Genomic DNA, 23984 nt, shown 5'->3' on the forward strand with positions numbered 1-23984 from the left:
GAGTCTTTAAACGCCTCAGATGTAAAGTTATTCGCTGTCAAAGTGACTCCAAAGTGAATGGGAGTCAATGGGAATGCTAACACAAGTGAAGTTCTGCTACAAGATGGCGGCACGCGGCCGACTTCAACTTCCGGTCGACTTCCTTGCCGCCTGGGTACACAGCAGTGCTCTGGTGTTAAGTTGTAACGCCTGTTTCACACAGTACAGTCGTATTAACGGATTCCAGCTGCACGAGGTTGCGGTCCGTCAGTTCGTTCGTTCATGAACAAATGTTGTGTTTGTGGACTAAACAGACGCGGATCAGTAGCGGACTGCAAACACGTCCTGTGTGAAAGCACAATGAGTCCGTGCTGCGGACTGCATATGCACCGCAGGCAGATTATGCATATATAATATCCATTTTAATCAAGTGCTGTCGGGCTAAAATTGTCGCCAAAGGCGGCAACACGAGCAATTTGCTCCAGCACCTTAGCCGCAAGCACTTCTTGGAATATCAACCAGCAGAAAATGCATTGTACACCTGATTATGCATGAAAAAAAACCCCGTCATAAACCGGAAAACCGGTATAATTTTGAAAAAAAACGGTATATACATTTTTGGTCAAACCGCTCAGCACTAATTACAACTTAATGAAATGAGGAAATTAACTGGACAATACATTCACAATACACTATGGGCATAACACTAAAAGCCATGCAAACCTAATGCAAACTGTAAGTGCAATTTAAAGGCAGCTTCGTGTGCACACTAATGCATTCTATCAGTTTTGGGCATGCATTGTTTTAGATATTTTCTGCCGTTGAACCTCTTTCCTGGATCATTTTCTTCTCCGTCAATAAAACATCTAACCAAGCCATTTCTATGTCTTGACTCCAGGCCCAAGTAATTATCCTTCTAATGGAGGCCTCTGTACAAAAGTGTTATCTCCTCCTGCAGCCCTTGGCACAGCCCTTCTCTTATTTTTTCCCCCTCAAAACGGATAAGAAGAGAACACAGTGTGTTAATGGAGGCCTCAGTGCAACCCTATTTAAAAGACACCTTTACAATCAAGAGATAGCAAAGAATATTTTAGAGCAATGAGAAAAAATAGAGCAATTAACGATACCAGAGAGGGGTTGAATGTCTGCCGCACAGCTGTGAACTCTCCACACTCAAAGAGCGTGTGAAATGAGCTCTGTGTGGGCTGATCTCACACACACACACACTCTGATTCGAAATATCAGTGACCCAGCGAGAAAAACAATCTCAGGTCAACAGAAGACACTGATCTGTAGTGCTAGCTTGTGACATTTACAAAATGGCAGTGCACTTGACCTGCTCAACACGGCCATTTCCATGCCCACAAACACATTCGCATTAATACACATGGATCTGCAGCAACTCCATTCTTCTGTTTCCATCTGCATGTATAAAAAAAACAGCTTGTTTCAAATGATTCTCTGGGTAGTGTGATAAAACTAGCTCACGCTGCAGTTTTCTAAAACCGGAACGTTACACAACAATGGAAATAGCTTTTTATTCATGGCATCACCACAAAGCCTACTGACCAAAGAGAAAGAACAAATGTCTCTTGGTATTTAAATATATTCCACATTTGTCTCAGTCTTGGAACATTTCTCAAGTGATTCCGGTCTTTTAAGGCATCTGGATATTCATCCCTCCGTTCCTGTTGTGCGCCGTTCATGAGATTAAATCTTTCAGTTTAACACCGTTCTCGTTAATTCTGTTTACATTGCATTTCTTTATAGGGATTCCTCTTTTTATTTGCTTTTCTTTTGTTTTTGTATTTGTGTGTGTGTGTGTGTGTGTGTCATTTCCCTCCCACCTCTCATACAAAATCAAAACTAAAAAAGCAAAATGCACATGGCAAATGACCAACCTTCAACGTTGAAATATGTTTGAAATAAGGTCAGTTGTTGTTTTAACGCTGAAACAACGTTGATACAACGTTTAAAGCTAAACGGTTGGAAAACAGTCTGCCCATGACCAACTTTCAACTTAGAAATATGTTTGAAATAAGGTCAGTTGTTGTTTTAACGCTGAAACAACATTGATACAACAGTGAATCAACGTTACAATATCAACGTTGATCCAATTTGCAAAATCGAAAGGTAATTCAACGTTGATTCAACCATGGTACCAACGTTGTTTCAACCTTCAATCAACGTTGAAATGCCGGCTGGGGCACTTGTTGTAGTAGTTCCATTTAAATGTTTGTTCACTGTCCTATTCGCCTGCTTTTTAAATTATTTTACTATATTAAATATTAGCTTCCCCTATCCCCCCCGAATACTCTATTTATTATCAATACTGTACCCAACTGCATAGAGGCAATATGGTTGAATCTTCATTTTTCGTGCATAATGGACATTTTAATATTGTGTCCACTGGTTTTATTTTAGTGCATGATATGACAACAACCTTCTCCATGCAGAAAAGTTCTGTATCCTACCACGGTGAGCGTGATTTCACCAAGTACAACATGTTCCTGGATCAACATCCTTGTCGATCCTAGAACAACATTCCAATCAACCAATCAGAATTGATATATAACTTTTCAGGAAATATTTGTTTTAGGCTTAAAATCAGGGTTAGGTGCTTTGACGCCCTTGTTGATCAGCAATCATTTCCAACTGATTTAAGGAATAAATTATGGGTATGGTTAGGTTTAGGGGTAGGGATTGGGTTAAGTCTATATTTTTGGACAATAATGTTGATCCAGGATCATCAAAACATGTTGATCCAGGAACATGTCTTACTTGGCAAAATCACGGTGACCATCCTACCACACACCTGTCTATGTAGGTCACAGAATGACAGCTGGTATGGAGTCATTTAATAATAAAACATATTTTGAGTCTGAATATCCCTCCTACACGCCGTACAATGCAGGTGCTATAGTATCTCTTAGCTGGTTACTGTAGTCAAGAACATACAAATTGGACCTGGACCTGTATCAGCCTCTGAGATAGTAGATGGGCTGCATCATTCCAATATGAATTAATGTTCTTAAATGGATATCAGTCAAGTTTCCTTAAAATGAAGAGTGTCAAACATGTCCAGTTAATGTAAAGATATAAAACCACAATGGATCCCTATGAAGAAGAATAAACAGAACATTTCTGTAAAAACATTGTGGGAAATTAGCGAGAGGAAAAGGTTACAAGATGCTAACGGGAATAAGTTCAGACCACAACATGAGAATGCAAACAGCTTTCAGAAACAAGCTCACACACACACTTCTTATGAATCTCCAAAAAGGTTAATTGTACTTTCTGTATCAAGTCTTTCAATTTTCCACCTATGAATTTTTCTTTCCTCATGCTCACATCTTAATTTTTTAATTTAATTTTGTTCTGTGTTCCATCTCTCCACTAGAGAGTTAACTCTAAAATGAGAACTCGTCCCAAAAGCACTTTCTTTAACTGATAAACTGACTCAATTTAGAACTAACTTAAACATTTAGCAGAGCATCTCCAAAACAAATATATATATATATATATATATATATATATATATATATATATATATATATATATATATATATATATATATATATATTTTGACAGGAAGAGCCGTCCGACTAACATGTGAATCTATCAATTACTTTTGTTCATAAATATCATCTAAAGGGGTTATTTGAGCTGTATTATAATACAACAGATACAGGCAGACAATTAGAGCCGTTTCACCTACACAACACAAAGATGCACGTTAAAAAAAAATGATTATGGGGGGAAAAGGTCTTGCATGTGGAAAAAAAAATTAACCACATAAACAAGGAATACAAGGAATTTTTCAGATGTGTTAAACACATGGAGGGACCATAGTACTGGAGTTTAGCTTCAACCTTATTTAAATGCACTTGAAGCAGCTAATCAAGTCCTTCAGGCTGATTTGAAAACTACAGGTGTGTGTGTGTTGGAGCAGGGTTGAAACTACGCTTTGTAGGATTGCAGCCCTCTAGCAAATGAGCTTGACATACTGTACCTGGTTTAGAAACGTAGCCAAAACCAGTTTAGAAACTTTTATTAATATCAACTGAAGAAGAAAAAAGTCTGGAAAAAAATGCAGGATTGTAAGAGTGCTCATGTGAGTGGAAATTGTTACTAGTCATTACTTGGAGGTTTTTCAAGACTGTGGTCTGTCCAGAGGACAAAGCTCAAAACCCTGTCCATGACCTGCTTTTCTAAGACCCAATCAAAGATCACACAAGATGACCCATCCATGCTAAACTATACTTAAATAAAACATTTAGTGGTCAGATTGAGGGAACTAATTGTGTTATTTTGTGTTTTATGCCACCAAAAAAAAAAAAAAAAGGCATAAATCCCATTTGCTTCTGAATACCCAGAAGAAAAAAAAAAAGTGTGAAATGGCTTTCGACCCACCAGACATTTAATTACATTTGAACTGCTCATACTCCTCCATTATGTGTAACTTCACGTTGTTTATAAGCATAGAGTGTCCTGAATTCACAAATTCAGTCATTCGAATTTTCAGTTTACATGGATCTCCAGGAACACTCTCACAAAAACATTAAACAGGAAAGTGATTGCTGAGACCAATGAGGTTTTTATATTTCATGCCTTCATCTACACAAAAATTTCACTGATCTGTGGTACAGTAATGTACAATTTAATGCGAATTCAGACTTTCATAGTCTGAGAAGCCTTATCTTAGGGATACACAGAAAGACCACAATATGCACAAACTTGGGGGAGGGAGGTATTTTCCAAACCATCCTGAATTTACTCAAACTCTGTTCCCAAGCTACCCAAACTGCTTCTTGTTTGCAGAAATGCTTTGCAAGGGAAAACAAGACATCCTAAATTTGGCTGAGAACTCTTATTCTGCTTTAGGGGTTTAGAGGGACAGCTCTGGATCTGCCATGGCAGTAAAGAATAAGCTAAATAAATGTAAACTCACTGCTCTCCCATATAAAGACACAGAAGTGCTACTGTGCCCTTAAAAAAGGCCATGTGTCATGAACTAGCTGAAGGGAATGGTAAAAATATACAGATCTCAAAAAACACAACAGACGGAGAGATTAAATGTCAACGTGCATAAAGAAAAACAAGGGAGAAAATAGGTTATGCTAATAAATAGGAATACACTTGCAATCACGGGAAAAACAAACCGTGGCATGCGGTATTAAAGAAGGTCTTCTTTTGTTTAGTATCATGCGACCCCAGCTGGCTTTTATGTCACCATATACAAAATTAAATTCCAGGGTTATTAGGGTATATTTAAATCAGGTGAAGAATGAAACCAATTGTTCCTTGGTCTCTCAGAGGGAGTGTGTTGACCTCAGCCAGCAGATATAAAGCTCAGATTGCATGAACTGAGCATCCCTAGCAAACTAAGTAAGAGGACACATCTGAGACTTGGTTGCACGCATGAACGGAATACTGTGCTTTATGGGTGATGTGGACCCTTGCGGCTAGTGCACTAAGGTCATGATTTCCATAACAATTCTGGGAAGATTGCACTGCTGAGGGAAGAGGTATCTGCATGTATGGAGAGGGACGGAAAAGCACCATCTGTTTATCATTATTGTCGCAATTGTGCAAATATTAAACTTAAGCATGATAATTACAATGAAAAAAAAAAAGTTTTAATTTGATGAGAACATTGAGGTCCACTATAACGGTAATGGCACAGAGGACCAGTATCAATGGAATCACTTTCAGAATTATTATTTTTTTTTTCAGTTTATGAACAATAAAAACAACGGCAGCCAAACATAATTCACCTTGCTTAACGAGAACAAGTATTTTAAGTTACAGACTACAAAACGGCAGCATGATTAGAAAGTATTAAACACTTTATAGTCTGTCTGGATACTAATATACAGGTCTTTACTCTCTCACACTATTATTCTTTTTTTAAATAAGACATTTAGAAGAAATGTTTTTTTCCCCATGCATTTTGAAAGAATGGTGTCTTTGGCTTTCAAACTTGTTAATATTCCAAGCTTGTACGTTTCTGATGTAGCCATAAACTTTTATATTCAATGATCTTCCATTGCTCTGTGACCTTTTCAGTGAGATGAACTCAAGAACAAAAACAGTTGGATTCATGAAATCATTTTGACTGATTTAGGTGCTCCGGTGAACGGATTAATTCAAGCAATTACTTTTTTTTCCTTTACCCACACATTGGTCAGTGCTACATCTTTCACAAAGATGCCAAGGAGAACGAAGCTGGATCTTCAGTGAATGACGGCTCCAACCCACCGTTGTATGAACAATTACGGTGACTTCTTGTTTTGCTGTGCACCAGTTCTTATTTAAATTACATTACAAAAAAAGAGATTCCAGGATATTCGTCTTTTGTGTGCCATGTTTGTATATACATGAGTGCGAGTAAACAAAAGAAAGAATATTCATTTTGGGGTCAATAAAGGCAGTAAACCACTTTTAAATTAACTGTTCAGCCAAAAATCCAGTGCTTCACACTCCAGTCCAGTAAGTGGCAGATATGCACCTGGTATGCAATCAATCACAAAAACACCAGAACACCAACACATTTCAGTGGTTGGTGATAGTGTTCCTTGTTTAAACATAGGGGTGTTTTTGGAGCACTTGGTCATACAGGTATTAAAAGAAAATTGGGAAATTCAGAACAAAGCTCTGCAGGTAGCTTCTATTATTCCAACACTCAATGGGGCTGACAAATCTGCACCGTAGAGGAACTGAAAATAATTTTGCAGTTGTAGGAATGCAAATGACTGTAGGAGCAAGTTAATGACAGGAGGCAAAAAAAGGTCTGGCTATGTTCTACAGCAACTCTTAAATTATCCAAATTTGGAATGAAGTATGCGTCCGTTTCAGCTATGATATAAAGAGATAATGATTAGGATAGATAAAAATAGGCTTCAGTAAATTTAAGAAAAAGATTTTAGTTCTTCAGTAAAATTAGTTTCAGTACAGTAGTTTCCATTTAAAATTATGCTTTATTTCCAAGACAACACTTCATTTAATTAATTTAGTCAGTTATAACTAGACTTTGATATACTGAGAGAGACATGTAAACTTCAAACAGAAACGTCTGGCATAGGGGCTTGAAAAGAAGCATTCCATGTCATTTGATCTTACAATTATATGAAATACAACCTTTATATGCATGCCATCCGATTGGCAGAATATTTCATCTACTAAATAGAAAAAAAAAGGCAGTTACGACAAGGGTGCCACCTACTGGATTAAACTTTGCAACATCTATTAGGAAGACAGATCAAATACATTTCTATAGTAAAGCAGATTGTTTAAAAATGTTGCATATGGTTCCTCTTAACTGGAACTTAACCCTTACTTAACCCGTCTACCATCACCACTATGTGATTTCTACCAATGAAAGGGAAAAAGTGCCAAATAAAGTGTGCTAGAACATTTATTAAATAATTATCAGAGGAAAGCTTGTATTATAAAGAAAGGAGATGATATGGTAAAGAAATTAGTTATCAGCAAGGAGATAAAAAAAGAACATAAAACAGTTCTTTGAAGTCATGAGACACATCAGACATGTTATTACTTGCCACATGGAATGCATAACTGTTCAGTAATGTATGTTCATCTCACTACATTGATGTCAGCCAGTACAGAAACAACCTTCAGCAATGATCAAAATAACATGTTCGAACTCGTCACTTTGTAGCGGTCATACCATGAGAACAATCACAGAAAAATCAGTTTCAGTACACTGACTGTCAAAGCAGTGGATAAAGCCTGCTGCAGTGGTTAGGTTGTGCTAATAGCTGTGATTCCTGAGGCCGCTTCTGTAGTACACTCCTCCATGATCTGTTGCAATGCATTCTGGTCACTTGGAGATGGAGGAACAGACTAAGAGAAAAAAAAGGCAGTCTTTTAGTTAGCATGTTGTTCCCGAAAAACTAAAAGCAAAGGTTTCTGAAAGTCGTCTATTTGTGGACACTGAGGATCACAATGAGAAAGGATATATTTTACACAAAAAAAAAAAAAAAGCATAAAAGTTTGAGAGTTTCAGCTGAGATTATCTCAGAATCATTAATTAAAATGTATTTCATGACCATCTTTAAAAATAAAAATAAATAAATAATAATAATATAAAAATGATTAGTGTACATGGAAAAAAAATATCTATATATAATGTAAGATTTTGACTTTTGTAACATGTCTGCAATTAGGCTGGTTTTAATCAGGGCCAAGCACCATTAGCAGTGTAATTAAATTCAGGAATGAAGGCTAGTCTGCAGGTTGGTATTTTTAATAGATAAGTGTATGGTTATTCAAAGCAAGCCCTGAATTGAATCTGGTTTTCTAATGGCACGTTGGTTGTTTCTTACCTCTGATTCTGCTGTAGCAGCTGTTACAGAAGAGCTGTCCGTGTCGGACTCTGACCTGAGCTCCGGACTCAGCCCCTCTCCCAAGTTCAGTCCTGCATCCGACACACTGCAAGATCAACAAGAAACAGCGAGTCTGGACACACATCAAGATGACAGGATACAACCCTATTTTCCAATGACCCCAAAGCATTCAAAGCCTCCCAAGGTAAAATGATTGAATCATAAGCAATCCAAAAATCAGCGTGGGTAGATCCTCCACCATAGCTAGCTAGATTTGAAAAGGTGATTTCTTTAGTGAAGGCTGGTGAAGTAGTGATGCAATTGTCCTGCGCAGCAGCGAAGAAACAAGGAGCTACTGTAAACAAAACACAACCCCTGCAACCGGACACAGGAATCTAAAAAGGAACAAGCTTCATTAGAAGGAAAGCAAGAGACCAAAGCAAATACTGGATTTTCCGGAAAATAAGTTACACTTGACTATAGGTCGCACCAGGTCAAAAACAGCATGGCTCTGTAAGTAAAGTTCTATTTGTAGATAAATAGTTGTAAAAGTATTTACATATTCATGTAGACTATAAACGTATTTTTGTTTCCCCTCACTCCACAACAAACCCTTTGAATTTAACGGAACAGGAAATTAATGAAAAATGTAAGTATAAAACGGAGTTATCAAAGCATTCGTTAACAACAACAATTATTCTAAACGCAAAGCCTGCACTTCATTTATTTAAAGCAAAACTAATACTACCTGTGGGTATGGGAGTTATGCTCGTGCAAGTTGCTTTTGCAAAGAAATCACAACACATTTCAGAGGACTTACAAAAACGTAACATTCCGGAAAATCCAGTGGTTTTGTGATTGGAAAAGCCTGTGTGATCAGTGACAGGCAGGGTTCTGGTGATGCAATGGTTGGTATTGGTTATGCTGAGTTTAGCCAAAGGGGAGTTCATTTCACCAAGTTTATTGGCAATGAGGCAATCAGAAAACAGGCTGGACTTCACTTTGAACAAAATTCAATTTGATAATGTTATTAACTTACTAATAAAAACACAAGTTAGAGTTAAAGCACTACTGTTGCATTTCCTTACATAATTTCCCCCTGGATTCCAAGTCAGTACTTTAGACAAACCTACATCATTTCCAATTTGTTTTGCATGTTTGAAATTTGATTGCCTACACTAAAATAGATTAATTTACAGATATTAGGTGACTAATGATCTCCTGTTTCCCCAAATGATGAAGGTTAAAAATCTAGCAAAGGTGCAACCGATCCACGCTCTCATTTCCAGGTGACCCACAGTCTCACCTTGAAGCAACCAATGTGAAAGCTGAGCTCCAGGGAATTGATGACCATGGCAGCTCCCTTCCCCAGAGGCTGCTCGCACCTTGAGCACATCCGCCTGCCACTGACCAGCCTACAGGCACTACATGCCAGTGTCAAGATTTCAATGTCAGACAGAAGACGGCATTGCTCTGCCCTTGCACTGATTCTACTACATTTAAAAGAAGAGGTTTGTGGCGAAATACTGAAAGGTTCGGAATAGCATACTACACTGCATGTATACTGTACACCGTAAGTTTTAGTATGCATGAAATACTGAATTTTCCCACAATGCAATATGTTCCACTTGGGCTTTCAGTGCAAAAAAATTTAATCAATAATTTTAAAATTTCTACCTTGATTGCATATTAATAACAGTCAAAAATATATATGTATTTTACAATACAATATACACAGTCAAAAATATATATGTATTTTACAATACAATATACACTGCAGCATATACTGTTCACTATTGTTCAAGCTTGGTGTCTGTAAGATTTGTTTTTAATGTTTTGAAAGAAGCCCACCAAGCCCGAATTTATCTGATCAAAAATAGTGTTAAACATTAATACTGTGAAATATTATTGCCGTTTGAAATAAGTTTTTTTATTTTTTTTTGAATACGTTAACATTTTTGCTGCTTCATATTTTCGTGGAAACAATTACTTTTTTCCAGGATTCGAGTAAAATTCATTTTGTATTTTTTTTGGTAAGAATTTAAGTTTTTACTTTCAATTCTAATCAAGTTATTGCATCCTTGAATATAAGCATTATTAAATAATAATAATAATAAAGTAAAAATCATACAGATTCCACATTTTTGAGCTGTAGAGTACACTACATTATACACTGCAGTGTGCAGTACACTAGTATTGCATTCAGAGCATAGCCAATGTTTTCTTAAATACCTGGGGTTAAAGGTCAGGTAGAGTGAAATCCTTCTTAAAGAAAAAAACAAAACACTGAAAATGCATTTACATGAAGCAATGCTTTGGATTTCTTCAGTAAAGACACAAAAGAACCAATTCATTCTGAAATACCACACTAGCCCATACCTTCCATGCTGCTGAGAGTTTGGACAGGACTCTGGGCCTGATGGCTCAGGTGTAGTGGGAACGTTGGAGCTTTGCTTAAGACCAGTAGAGAAGATGGCTGAACCAGGGCTCAGGCTGCTACGTCCGCTCCTGTAAGTGCCAGTGTTTCCCAAAGCAGAATGGGGCCTGTTTGCGATACCTGAAGTGTAGGACTGCCTGGACCAGGAGTTGGTTGCTTGGAGGTTGTCCAGAGATTCATATCTGTGATGCAGAGATTGAGATATTAAAGACTTCTAGATTGAAAAGGATGTGTCCTGGTTGACAAAGGAAACCACATTACCGCTCAAAAGTTTGGGGTGAGGTAAGGTTCTGTAATGTTTTTAAAGAAGATTCTTATGCTAATCAAAGCTGCATTTATTGGATCAAAAATACATTGAAAACAGCAATATAGTGAAACATTATAGATTTAAAAATAACTTTTCTGTTTGAATATATTTTCAAATATAATTAATTTCTGATGCTGTGAAAGCGCAATTTTCAGCAGCCATTATTCCAAGTGCCACACTAGTGCACGGTAGAGTAGAGCTGACTAAGTAAACCCATGCTAAACAATATAATGAAAGAGTTTATTCATCAGGACCTCCTGACAGATGTTCCCACAGAGATGGGCTCTTTGTTGAGGCTGGCATTGCGCTGACGGATCCAACTGTTGTCAGTGAGGAGCGGAGTCTTCTTCCTCATCTCCTGCAGGATCTGCAGACGTTCCTTTTCTGTCTGCGACAGCTGTCCCTTCTTTTTACCGCTTCCTGCAGCCAATGAAGAGACAAGGCAGATAAGACTAGTACTGTACCTGGTATTCAACTATTCAGGAATTTGGATTAAAATAACTCAAAATATAAACTATTCAGACCTTTAGCATCTTGTTTGTGAAGGCTTTGAAGTGCAGGAGTAGATTTTGACTTTGTCCTATGCAAAATTAATACATTAATTAAACGCACACACACACACGTAATTCCAAAAGAGTTGGGACGTTTTGTGAAATGCTATGCTATACATGATGCCATGCAAGAATATGTTATTTGTTCATTCTCTTTAAACTTTATTTAATAGACTAAAGCATAACAAAGACATTCCAAAGTTTTCACTGGGCAACTTAACTTTTTGTAAATATAAACACATTTTGATGGCTGCAACACACTCCAAAAAAGTTGGGACAGAGGCATGTTTAACATTGTCACATCAACTTTACTTTTAATTACAATGGTTTATTGTTTGGGACTCGGGGATACTAATTGTTAAAAGTTTTGCAACAATAAATCCCTGCATTCTTCTGGCAATGGGGAAAGAACAGAGTGATGAGGTTAACATGAAATACTGTATTACTAAATGGAAATGTAATCTAAACCAGAACTGTTTAGATTTCTCTTCACATTATAATGAAACCGTAACAAAAAAAAATAAAAAAAAGTGCTCACATATGTACAAATCGCCGCATCTTTCTTATGCCACAAAAGACAGTAAAAGAAAAATGTAACCCCAGAAGTAAACAAACCTGTCAGAAACTGTAAGCTTGGCAAACCCGTAGCACTCCTCTGAGCTGATGCAGGACAGAGCAGAAACAGACAGACAGACAGACAATGACCAAAGCAGTAGTAAGATGTACATACACATGCTTGGACCACATAAACAACGAATGCCAAATAAGCGTATATGCTTAAATAAGTAAAGAAATAACAATAATAAACTAATACCTAATACTGTTCATTTTGGCATCTTAAAAATATGTTGCTCATGGCATGAGATTCTGGAAAACAGCTTAAAACGTTTGTCTGCATGTATACATCGACCAACGATTACTAAAAAATTTGTCCACATGAACAGTAGGTTTGCAAAGGGGCGAAAAATATCTGGTAAATTTACAATAAATTTTTCACCTCTTTGCAACCCTTATGTACAGCCCCCAAATCTTCCTCAGACAGGTTGACAAACTGGATTCTTGTGGACTGAATAAGCAGAGGTGATGTTCAATTAAATGGAAATAAAACAATGATATCCGTTGAATATTATATATTGCGTCTGCTACAATTATGTGATGTCTCCACTGAATTAAATTACTGAATTACAATTTTTTTTATTAAATTAGTCCTAACATTAACAGAAATGCTACATCCTAATATTTTCTTGACATTAACTTAAAAAAAACAGCTACAACTTTTTTCCAACTGTTGTTTGGCATACTTCTTACCACAGGCTCTTTGTGGTTGAATCACACTCCACTTCTGACTTTAGTGACTGCTGTCGTGCTGCTGTATGCACAGCGGTCGGTCTGTTCTGTGTTTCTTCCACCTTCTCTGCATTCTGATTGGATGCCACTGAAGTGGTAGCAATGAATTGGTTGGAGGAGGAAGGTGGAATATTAGTGGTATTTCCATTGGACAGCACATCAGGGCATTTCTGCTCCTAAAACCGACAGGAGGTAAATAAGTAAATAATAACAGTGTTGTTATTCTTATTCACAATTTATAATGCTGTAGAGTCTAAAAAGCGATGGAACCACTGTATAAAACATTACAATTAACATGAATGAGAGAAATTTGAGAAAGATGATGCAAGAGTTATGACAATCTTCTGACCCCAGTACCACTGTGCTCCTCTCCATAGACCTCCTGCTGAGCTCTCCTCCACTCCTCCTCTAACTTCTCCTGATCACGTCGATACTTCTCCTGAAACCATTTCAGACAAAAGTCCACAACGGCAAAAGAAACGGCACGAGAGTCAGATGTCTTTGTACGTTTATTTTTAAAAGGTTTGTGATACTTCTTTACCTTTTTAACTTATAAGAGCATCGTACAATCCCACCATAAAATGATATCTATACTGAAACTTCTTGCTTGTGTACAAGATCTGGGATTCAGTATAGAATGTGTGTGAGATTTGGTGGTACCTGCAGGAGGCGCTCTTGTTCCATCTGCCATTTCTCTTGCCGCCTCCTCTCCTCTTCATGATCCCATGACCAGCGAGACGAGGTGCTACTGATGGAGGGAACCTGCAGCTGAAATAATCGATAAAGAAACTAGAAGGTAAACTATCAGCACTGAATTTAATACTGATAGACGAAATGTAAATGACAGATGTGACTCACATCAGAGATGGCAGACTCTGAGCCACCTAGTTTGAAAAAACGTAGAGACAATGATTATGCATTTAAATCGCATTAACAGAGCACACACATAGCATGAGTCTTCCATGCCTGTAACCGGTTGATTCATGCTGCTCAATGGATTCTGACACACACACCCTCTGCTCAGATGACAAAACTGTAACCAAAGCCACCACGGTCAAGTGAACGCACAACAAATTTCACACTCAAACACTGGTATGCAGGCTTTAAACAACATGCGAGACAGAGAGAGAGAGTGTAAAAAACACCTCTGAGGAGTAGCGCATGCTGTAGAATTAAAAGCACTTGAATTGGCGAGGAATCAAATCGCGGCTGGGCACTTCTGGGTGGAAAGACTGAATTATAAGAGACTAGCTAACTCGAAATTCTCATTGTAGTATTTTATTCAAAGATACAAGACAGGGATTACACAGATACAGAAGACAGACAGAAAGAGAAAGAGTAACAAACAGTAGTCCTCACATAGAGACGCATTACAGTGCATCACAGCACACAGGCAGCACGCATCTTTATTTACCACAGAGATAGACCCAGGAGCTAACCGTGGCACCTGAAGGACAGAGCATAAGAATGGGAAGCAACAGAAACCCACAGAGCACTTTCAGATCTTCCTGCTCAGACCTAGAGCTTGACTTAAGAGCTTTTGGCACATACAGCAGTGTGAAAAGAGCAGGTCAAATTATTCCAACTTAAATGGGAAACAGATTTCTTGTATGTACTAAATGCTTTAGTGTAAGTCAGGCCCTTAGAATGCAGAATAATAAGCAAACCCATCTGTTTTTGACTCAATTTAGATATTAATATTCCACAGAACAGACCTCACCAATACACTCCATTAAGAGTGTGCTCAACACAAATAAGTCACAGCATAATTAAATGAACAAGCTGCAGTGATCAATTACCCGCATAGCAATAAATTGCTACAGCCTGAGTGAATGCCGTTACCTTGTGGCATGAAAAATTCTAACTTTCTTCGATTATTTTTCAAAACTATGTTCTCATAGTCTACAACAGAGAACATTGGAAAGATAGGAATCATTTTCAAATGTTTTGGTAACTTTTATTTTTAAATTAACAAACATTCTTCAGTTTACCCAAACAAAAAGGGTCTTAAAGCACCCACCTTTGTTCCTTAGAGCAACTGGATTGTCCTGGATACGTCCATTCACCGTTTTTGACAGCACTCCCTGAAAAACAATAAAAATAATAAAATGTCTTTACTGTCATTTTTTACTAATCTACTGCATCCTGGATCGAAGTATTAATTTCCTTTAAACTAAATATTATTGAATGACAGCGTACCCTTTTATTATTCGTTGCACAAGCAAGCATATGAATTAGCAACTTGGTAAGTACTGAAAGTACTGAAAATTAACATTCAAACAACAGCAGCAGCAGCAGTTAAATAGATTGATTTCGGACAGTCCAACACATTCACAATATTCCTGACCTGACTCACATTGGCAGGCTGTCCGTTGACTTGTGCCTTCACCACGGTCTCCACCGGAGAGGTTGTGCTGATTGAGACACAGTGCTCGGGCCGCCCTGTAAGGGTTGAATTGGCACTGGTCAAATTGATGGTCTTATGGCTCTTGTATGTTAGGGAAGGGTGGTCACTGCCCCAGTCTGTCCAGTACCCAAAACATCAGAAATGCCAAGTCACGTATAAGTGAACTTGTTAGTGATTTAGCCTTGTGATTTGTAATTTGTGAAAGTGGGTAAAACTATACTATTTCATATACATGTCCATTAATGAAATTAAAGGGTGCCCATAATTATTCCCTTTGATGAAGCTGAAGCAAAGATCAATGATCCAGTGGTAAGAAAAAGGTCGGACAGTGAGACTGACTGCCAGACAGAAAGACCACCTTCCCACAGTGACAGAAAGCAATAGATAAAAGCATCTGGATCTGGAATGGCACCTTCACTTTGTCGGCTCATGAAAATCTGACAAAAGCGGAAGGAACCGTGCCAGAAATGTAAAAAGTCTGATTTAAGAAGCACTTAAAACATATAACCATTCAATTTGTGAGTGGGACATGTTAAAAACATTCATTTGTAGCAAACCATTTCAAAATTAAAACGTAAACAAATTGACATTTTTAAATTATGCAGGTTAAGTTTACTCACCCAAATGCCACCCAAGATGCAGAGTTTGTTTCTTCATGGGAACAGATTTGGAGAAATTTAGCATCACTTGCACACCAAATAGATCGTTTGCGAATGGGTGTCGTCAGAATGAGAGTCCAAACAGCTGATAAAACATCGCAATAATCCACAAGTGATACAAGTAATCCACAAGCTGTGGATTTGTGGGAAATAAATCTACCATCAAGAAGTTTGTAACTTTTGCTTCCAGCTAAGATATGAGTCCTCTATCAATAATATTGCTTTCTCAAGTGAAAATGTTGTCGTCTTAATCAGGAGAGAAATATGCACAGAGCAAGCACTGCGTTTAGAAACAGTTTTAAACACATTAGTTGCTGGATTTTGATGTGAAAGGACAACAAGCGATAGACTATGACTGGTGAAGCACTATTATGGAAAGAGGACCTGTCTTTTAGCAACAGAAGCAATGGTTTGAAGTTAAAAATGGCTTTTCGGATTGTGTTTTCTTAGCTATTTGGACTCATTCCAACAGCACCCATTCACGGCAGAAGATCCACTGGTGAGCAAGTATAAAGTTAGCATGTAATGCTTAATTTCTCCACATCTGTTGATGTACTGTAACAACAGATCTGATGAAGAAACAAACTCATCTTGTTGGCCTAAGGACGAGTAAAGTTAAGGTGAACTATTCCTTTAACAGGTTTATATTCTCACAAACAGGTTCCACACCCTCACCATTCTGGCCGTGTCTTAGGATGTCCATCAGTAAAGTGTCCTTTTGCTGTGCTGTGTCCATACTGCCCTTAAACTGCTCATAATTCATTTCAGCCACCCTGCATCCACCCAGCGCCACGATCTCATCACCCATCAGCAGACCACACGACTCTGCCAGGCTGCCTGTGTGATGCGGGATAAGAAAGTGAAGCAGGTCAAAAAAAGATGCCTTTAAGCCAAACTGAGAGAGTTTGTGAGTGTACAGAATCAAGTTTACTTCTAGATCTGGACCAATAGGACAACTATTGAAAAGTCTAGTTCTAATAGGCTTCCATTCAATTCAACTTAAATTGTACAATTCTTCTATATGTAACAGTTTCATAGTACATGGTTCACAGTATATTTATGATCCTAGTAATTATTTCAATCACTTTTATTTTTTTATATTTAACAACATTGTTTATTATTTAAAATATTTTAGTGTATATAGTCTTCTGTGCATTTCTTATATTATTATTCCGATGCTACAGGTCACCATATACTTTTTTTATTTTTATAAATAACTACACTAACACTTTTTAGGACACCATAAAATAAAGTATAACCCAATATAATTATTTGTTCTTAATGTAAAATAAATTTTCAGGAATAAAAAAAAAGGGTAACACTTTATTTTAAGGTGTCCTTGTTATTATAATAAGTATATGTAACGTGTAACAACGACACCTTAAAATAAAGTGTTACACTTTATGGACTTGTATGTGCGGTGATATTACATTTAATTAAATGTAAGGTAAGGACATTTATTTAATTTCATATATGGATTCAATCATTTTTGAGCAAGTGAGACAAGAGCACTGTTGCAGAAATCTACTTCTGCTTGTGGTCTTGAATTCATTTATTTATGGTGCACATACATTTTACCATATTTAATGACTGAAACCAGCATTTGTGAATGCAGGTTTTATCTCTGTAAAAAAGATCAAAATCCATTAAAAAAAAAAAAAAAAAAAAAATAATAATAATAATAAATCAATTAATGAATAATAATATTACCAGATTGACAGCCCTGAATGGAACAGAAAACAACAGAATGGGTTCATCATACATCAGTGATGAGGCTCTACATGTAGGTTAGTGTGTTTACTAGAATTGTGGGGAAGGAGATCAACCTGAGCCCATCCTGATCCCATAACGCCACACGACACTGCTGATTAAAAGCCTCCCAAACAAAAGCAAAACCAAAGGCTCTCAGTCTTTCTTCTATACGATGATTCAAACGAAAACTTAGCAGAGATGTGCTTTAAGCTATAGTTACTGCATGCATGGCTGCCCTGACCTGCTTTTATAAGCACACAGATGAATGCTAAAGCTCCTCTCGTTCATGAAGATATATTTCCTAAGCTCAGGATCAGACTCCCCACAGGACTTCTTCAGTTTAACCAATCAGACTAATGCACAGTAAGAAACACCTTCACTGTTCTCTATAAATCATTCATCTCAGTCTCACGCCAGAATCCTGAGAATGACACAGTGTGGATGAACAAAAGCATACTTGGTGATACAGGCACCAAAAAAAAAAACTACATTTCTTTTTGTATGAAAGAAACATCCATATATTGTACATCTAACATGATTGATTCACAGATAGTTCATATTTCACCCTCTATTAACATCAATGGCAAAGCCTGGATGCATTTCAAATGAATGGCAGTTTTCTAGTTAAACCGTTTGCTTGGAACCCATTTTAAATTATAAGTCTTACCTGCTTGAACAGATTTCACACAAGCACCAGTTGAGTCCAAGTGAGCCTTGAATCCAAAGTCTCCGCCGCTGTTAGGCTTCTGATTCAAGCAGACTCGCATTTCACTTTGACCCACCTCAGAGAGAGAGAGAGACAGAGAGAGAGAAAGAGATGGAGAGAGAGAGAGATAGTGACACCTGAGGATCCCATGACACCATCCTCAAGAAATCTGCTACAGTTAGTACAACACAAGCGCATATATATATATATATATATTTTTTTTTTTTTTTTTTTTATGAGAATAACATTTTAGATAACTGTATGCAACTTACCTTAATGTCCATGATTTCGGCAATAACAGGAGATGTTTGCACAGAGGCAGCCACTGACACTTTAGTGACAAAACAGTTAATTGGAGGTGCTGATGACCTTCTATCTCTTCTCTCTTCTTCCTTTTTAGGGTTGATTGTATGAGTGCTGGATCGAGAGTGGCCCTTGTCAACAGAGGCTGTGACCTTTCCTTGACCGCTGAGGAACGAGGGGATGATTGAATTATCTCCGTTTCCACAGATCAGGCTTTTATGAGAGTCATCCATCTGTAGACACCAAAGATAAAAGCACATAAATAAAGTGGTAACTTCCTTCTACGATCACTTCAGCAATGGCGGTGCCAAATTCAACGTGATATTGAGACTCAGACTGCTGGTTTAGACGTTTTCCCCTTGTGAGCATTATAAAGTAATGATCAATTTAAAGAGTACTGCAAAAATGGATTATGCCTCAATGGAACATGATCACATTTTATTATTATTATATTATTATTTTGTATCCCTTTCCTGGTCTTCATAAATGCATTTGTTAAAGCAAAAACACAAATAACCTGCTCCACCTCTGAAACTACCTTCAGGTGTCATTTCTTTTTGACTAATCTTCAATTCAAATTTATAAAGCCACATTCTTAATAAAAAAACAACAACAACAACACAATAACTGACAGAGAATACATAATTGCTTTTTTCTAAGACAAAGTGACCAAACACAACGTGCGACCATGCATGGTTGAAAAGCCCGTCATGGAAAAGAGAACACACACAGTCACACACACAATAAAGTCACAGCTTGGGTTTCATGAAGCACCAGGAGTGCAGTAGTAGTGGCTTTATCCATTATTCATAAGCCAGCCGCTAGATGATCAGGTGTTGAGGAGTAACACTAAACTTCACACACAGAACACCACACAAACTATCACTCTTCCTCATCCCTCACTCTTTTATCAGGTGTGTTTAAGCACCGTTTAGAAACTAACAATTACTGTAAGTCAGTATTCAGGGCTGAAAGAATACTTTAAGAGCCCCTGAAAATAAATGCAGGGCAATTTACGGTCATTATATATTCAATGACTTGAAACAGTTTGAGTCGTTATGTTTTGGTCAAAATACTGTAAGTCAAATAGCTATAATGGCTCCTTGAAAAAAAAAAGAAAGAAAGAAAATTACACTTTAAATTGTGTGATGATTTTCATGATTGATTATTTTCACTTCCAAGTACACAGGTACTTTTGCCCATCGTTACATAAACGGAGCCTTTATATACATTAAAGGTCAAACCTTTTAGCCGGGGGTCACTGAACTTGGTCCTGGAGGGCCAGTGTCCTGCAGAGTCAAACACACCTGAAGCAGCTAATCAAAGTCTTACTAGGAATACCTGAAACTTCCAGACAGGTGTGCTGAGGCAAGTCGGAGCTAAGTTGGTTTGGTGACACCTGCTTTTAGGCATGAAATAAGCAGTTTTATTCATTTAAGGGCATCATGGTCCTGGTGGAGTGAAATATTCATAGTACAAAGAAAAATAAAACTACACTATGAAGAGAACACCACAGAGAAAGCATTCTAGTTGCTGCATTAGGAATCAGACAATGAGATACTACCGGTAAATACCATGTGAAATAGACAGAGATAGCAAAAATACTATCAAATTAGAATCAAAAGCCTCCACTGTGAGAGGCTTTTTTTCCTGGATAAAAGAGCACATGATCTATATTGTGTAAGACTAATAATGGCAACTTACAGAATATACTCTGGGCAGTGAGGACACTTTGGAGGGTTTGGTTCCAAATGGACGTGGTGTGACACCGGTGGAGAGGCGTGAGGAACCTTCGGACCTTCTGAAACCTCTGGGTAGAGTGGCAGATATGCCTGGACCCTGCTGCTCATAGAGCTCTGGATCCCCAGTAGCCTGTCTGCTCGGTGAACTCTGTTTAGAGACAACAGCTGCTGGAGGGGGGAAGAATTCACCAGCAGAGTCGGTACTCTCTGCATCAGTGCCTTTGGTCGGAGCAAAAGATGTCCCGTTTGTGAGGGGTGAAGCCAAGCTGGTGGACCACCCAGTACTGCTGACACTGGAGCCCGCATCACTCATGGGTCCAGGCATGCTGGAGCTGGAAGAGAGTGAAATTGTAACTATGCCTGATCTGATCCCAGGGCAAGTGTTTAAGGATGGGGCAGGACTCTACTGGAAAGCACATAGCTATTAGTGGTCCCCTGTGCACTAAAGGGTGGGAAGGGAAGTAGTGGGTGGAGAGGGCTTAGAGGACAGGTGTCACTATCAAATGTCTCTATCATCCACAAGTGAACACCAAGTGGTAACACTTTAGAGTAACATTCAATTCGTTATCATCAGCTAATGCTTTAGGTATTATGGACTAAATCATTTGTTGATGATGTTTTATAAATATAGCCAAATTTTCTTCCTTGTTGGTTGCATTCAGTAGTATGGTACACATTAAGAAATAAAGTGGTTTGTGAAGAGTCACATGCATGCTTTGCACTAACTGATATACAGTATAAAGACTGTTCTATTAGTACTAATGTTAACAAATGCAACCTTATTGTCAAGTGATATCAACTAATGGGATTCACTAAACAGTTGTGGCGCGTTTACATCTGGTGTGTCAGAGCAAAAGCCTGGGACTTGTCCCCTAACTACCCACAATCCAGCTTCGCAGGTGCAGTCCAGAAATTGTGCTCCGTCTCCAATATTTAAATAAAGTCACAGCAATTCTTTATGTGCTAACATGCCTCTTATATAAATTAGGCTCACTAGAAATTGCGCTTTGTTCGCAAAGAAGTGTTTACATTGCTCCATTACTGCAATTGAGAGAAATATTATTCCAGAGACCATATTATTCCATTTATATGTACGCATTTATCAATTTTATCCAGATGGAAATTACCATCAACACTAATTTTATGGGCATGTTTGATTGATCTTAATCAAATCTGGATCTAAATCAGCAGATACTGTAGCACATGCAAAAAAAAAAAAAAAAAAAACCTGCCAGCGTGTTTCAAGATTATTTGAGACAAGATACAAATTCAATCATTATTAATCAGCATAATGTCTTCTAAAACCCACATAACTCACTTTCTTTGTTACAAAATGCATTATTTAGAAAAAAATGACTGAGCCCCTTCTTTGCTTATAATGAAAGTAAATGGCTACCGTGGCTGTCGATAAACTTTCAGTAAATCACTCTTAATCTGTTCTTAACGCAAAACTACTCTATTTTTTCATAGGACACTGAATATAGTCAAAGTAGTCATATGTAATAAGTTCTGTCATGAAATTCTAGATGGCACAGCCTGACAGGTTCTAACTCAATCTGACATAATTACATCACCATGGCGCAGGTGATTGGTTTCCTTTCACATCAGCAGCCAATGAGCTTCCTGCACAACATTTGTTGAAAAACATTTGCCAAAAATTTGGCTAGTGCTTGCTGTAGCAGTTGCAGTGTGCTTCACAAACCCTCCACCTTCCCCAGCTCCACCTGTATTGATCTGCTACAGAGCAATTTCATGTATGTTATACATGGGGGTTATTTCATGTATGTTAAATGTGCAGCAGCAGTATTTGCTACATCCTCACAGCAGCACGTCTGTGGATATACTGGTAGTAGCAAGTCTCAGTACTTGCTCTGCCACAGCAGCAGCGTAGCAGATCTATTCCACCAAGACCAAATACATTAACATTGTCATGTATATTACCATCCTACATTCTCTGAGAGTTGTCATGACAGAACTACTTTTCTTTTTGGAGCTTGACAGCCCATGGTCCCCATTCACTTTTATTGTGTAGAAGACAGAAGCGCAGACATTCTGCTGAATTCCCTACTTTGTCAGTTACTTTGTATAAATAAATAATTTTAATTTGTGGTTGAAAAAAAATAAGTGTTCTAAAACAAACAGAAAATGTATGATCGTGCGAGTAAAATACATTACCTCTCCTCTGGCACCCCGGTGAGCTGTGCAGTCCTGTTGGCACTGGCCTCTCCCCCATCGGTAAGGAGTTCAATCTGCTCCCTCTCCTCAAGCTTCCTGTGGAGGTCAAAGTTTGCACTATGTCGCCGGCTCTTCCACCTGTTCAGATCCTGCAATGACCGATGAGAAAATTAAGTGATAAATGAAGAAATACCAGGAAAGAAAAAATTATTCCGTCTGACAATAACATCAGTGTGACATATGAAAGATCCTGACTGTCAAAAACCATTTTGGTTATTATTTGGCTCGCTGAGGACTCCCACAGTGCCAACTGAGAAACCGCAACATCTAGTAGAAATGTTGCCAGAATCGGATGTCCTAAAAAAATAATTTTCCTCTGCGACAACAACCCAAGGCTCCAAAAACAGCCAAAATAAATACTAATTTCTGAGAAATATGTTAACAATATACAGTTTTTGTCCAAACAATTGTTTGGTTACCAATATTCTTTAATATATCTTGTGTTCCACAAAGGAAAGAAACAGACAGGTTTGAAACGACATGAGGGTAAGTAGAGGATTACAAGTGCCTATTTTGGGTGAACCATCCCTTTTTAACCAACACTTTTTTCATTATTATAATCTGTGTGATAAGTAGTTCTACCACCATGATGTAAAAAGTACTATGCAAATAAGCATCACTTACTTCGTGCCATTTGGCTTCACTTTCCTTTATTCTGTCCCGGATGCTTTGTAACTGTTCCTGCTGAACCCTATGAATGGCTGAGGGTTCAAGGGTCACCTCTCCAACAGAGCCATGGTGAACATGGCGTGACCCCAGCGGGTCAAAGCTGGAGCAGTTGTCAGATTCCTGTGGAATGGGCTCCAGTGGGATGTCACCCATAGATTTGCTTCTGTTGAGTGGAGATGGACATGCTCATTTAAACGATAATCTCCATAAAAAAAATTTAAAAAAAAAGTTTGCAATGCTGGCTTTTAAGCATTTATAATTGTGTTACACTGACATCTAGAGGTTAAGACCTGAACTGTATCCTGTCCCTGTAAAAGCTGTCATAAAGACATTAGCATCAAGTAAATAGAGAGATGAACAAGCAGAAGCTCCACACAATGATGGAAATATAATAGTAAAATATCACTATATAACAAGTGTATGCATTACAGTTTATGCCGTAAAACAAATATTTTAGCAGGAGACACATGCAAGGCACTGCTTTATAGCATGTAGCATTTTATAAAATACTGTGTGATGGTTGATTTTATAATTTTCTTGAG

General features: G+C 37.8%; 1 protein-coding gene across 6 annotated transcripts in view; it reads right to left on the minus strand.

Annotated features, from left to right (window-relative positions):
- Nucleotides 1-6939: 6939 nt before the first annotated feature.
- The window catches only part of LOC132142530 (LIM domain only protein 7-like), a 29927-nt gene continuing 12882 nt past the window's right edge, over nucleotides 6940-23984 (minus strand). For 2 of the 6 annotated variants that reach the window (XM_059552465.1, XM_059552466.1), the window contains exons 10-28: nucleotides 23398-23605; nucleotides 22714-22862; nucleotides 20501-20870; nucleotides 18766-19029; nucleotides 18455-18569; nucleotides 16711-16872; nucleotides 15317-15492; nucleotides 14990-15053; nucleotides 13828-13853; nucleotides 13630-13737; nucleotides 13319-13408; nucleotides 12931-13145; nucleotides 12238-12282; nucleotides 11596-11651; nucleotides 11326-11491; nucleotides 10707-10946; nucleotides 10560-10592; nucleotides 8328-8433; nucleotides 6940-7845 (exon numbers count right to left, since the gene is read on the minus strand). In XM_059552465.1, coding sequence (XP_059408448.1) covers nucleotides 7744-7845; nucleotides 8328-8433; nucleotides 10560-10592; nucleotides 10707-10946; nucleotides 11326-11491; nucleotides 11596-11651; nucleotides 12238-12282; nucleotides 12931-13145; nucleotides 13319-13408; nucleotides 13630-13737; nucleotides 13828-13853; nucleotides 14990-15053; nucleotides 15317-15492; nucleotides 16711-16872; nucleotides 18455-18569; nucleotides 18766-19029; nucleotides 20501-20870; nucleotides 22714-22862; nucleotides 23398-23605 — 2695 coding nt within the window. In that variant the 3' untranslated portion in view covers nucleotides 6940-7743. The remainder of the gene's footprint in view (nucleotides 7846-8327; nucleotides 8434-10559; nucleotides 10593-10706; nucleotides 10947-11325; nucleotides 11492-11595; nucleotides 11652-12237; nucleotides 12283-12930; nucleotides 13146-13318; nucleotides 13409-13629; nucleotides 13738-13827; nucleotides 13854-14989; nucleotides 15054-15316; nucleotides 15493-16710; nucleotides 16873-18454; nucleotides 18570-18765; nucleotides 19030-20500; nucleotides 20871-22713; nucleotides 22863-23397; nucleotides 23606-23984) is intronic. The other 4 variants (XM_059552471.1, XM_059552467.1, XM_059552470.1 and 1 more) reach the window with 4 other exon arrangements.

Source organism: Carassius carassius, chromosome 6, assembly GCF_963082965.1.
Source record: "Carassius carassius chromosome 6, fCarCar2.1, whole genome shotgun sequence".
NCBI classification, from domain to species: Eukaryota; Metazoa; Chordata; class Actinopteri; order Cypriniformes; family Cyprinidae; genus Carassius; species Carassius carassius.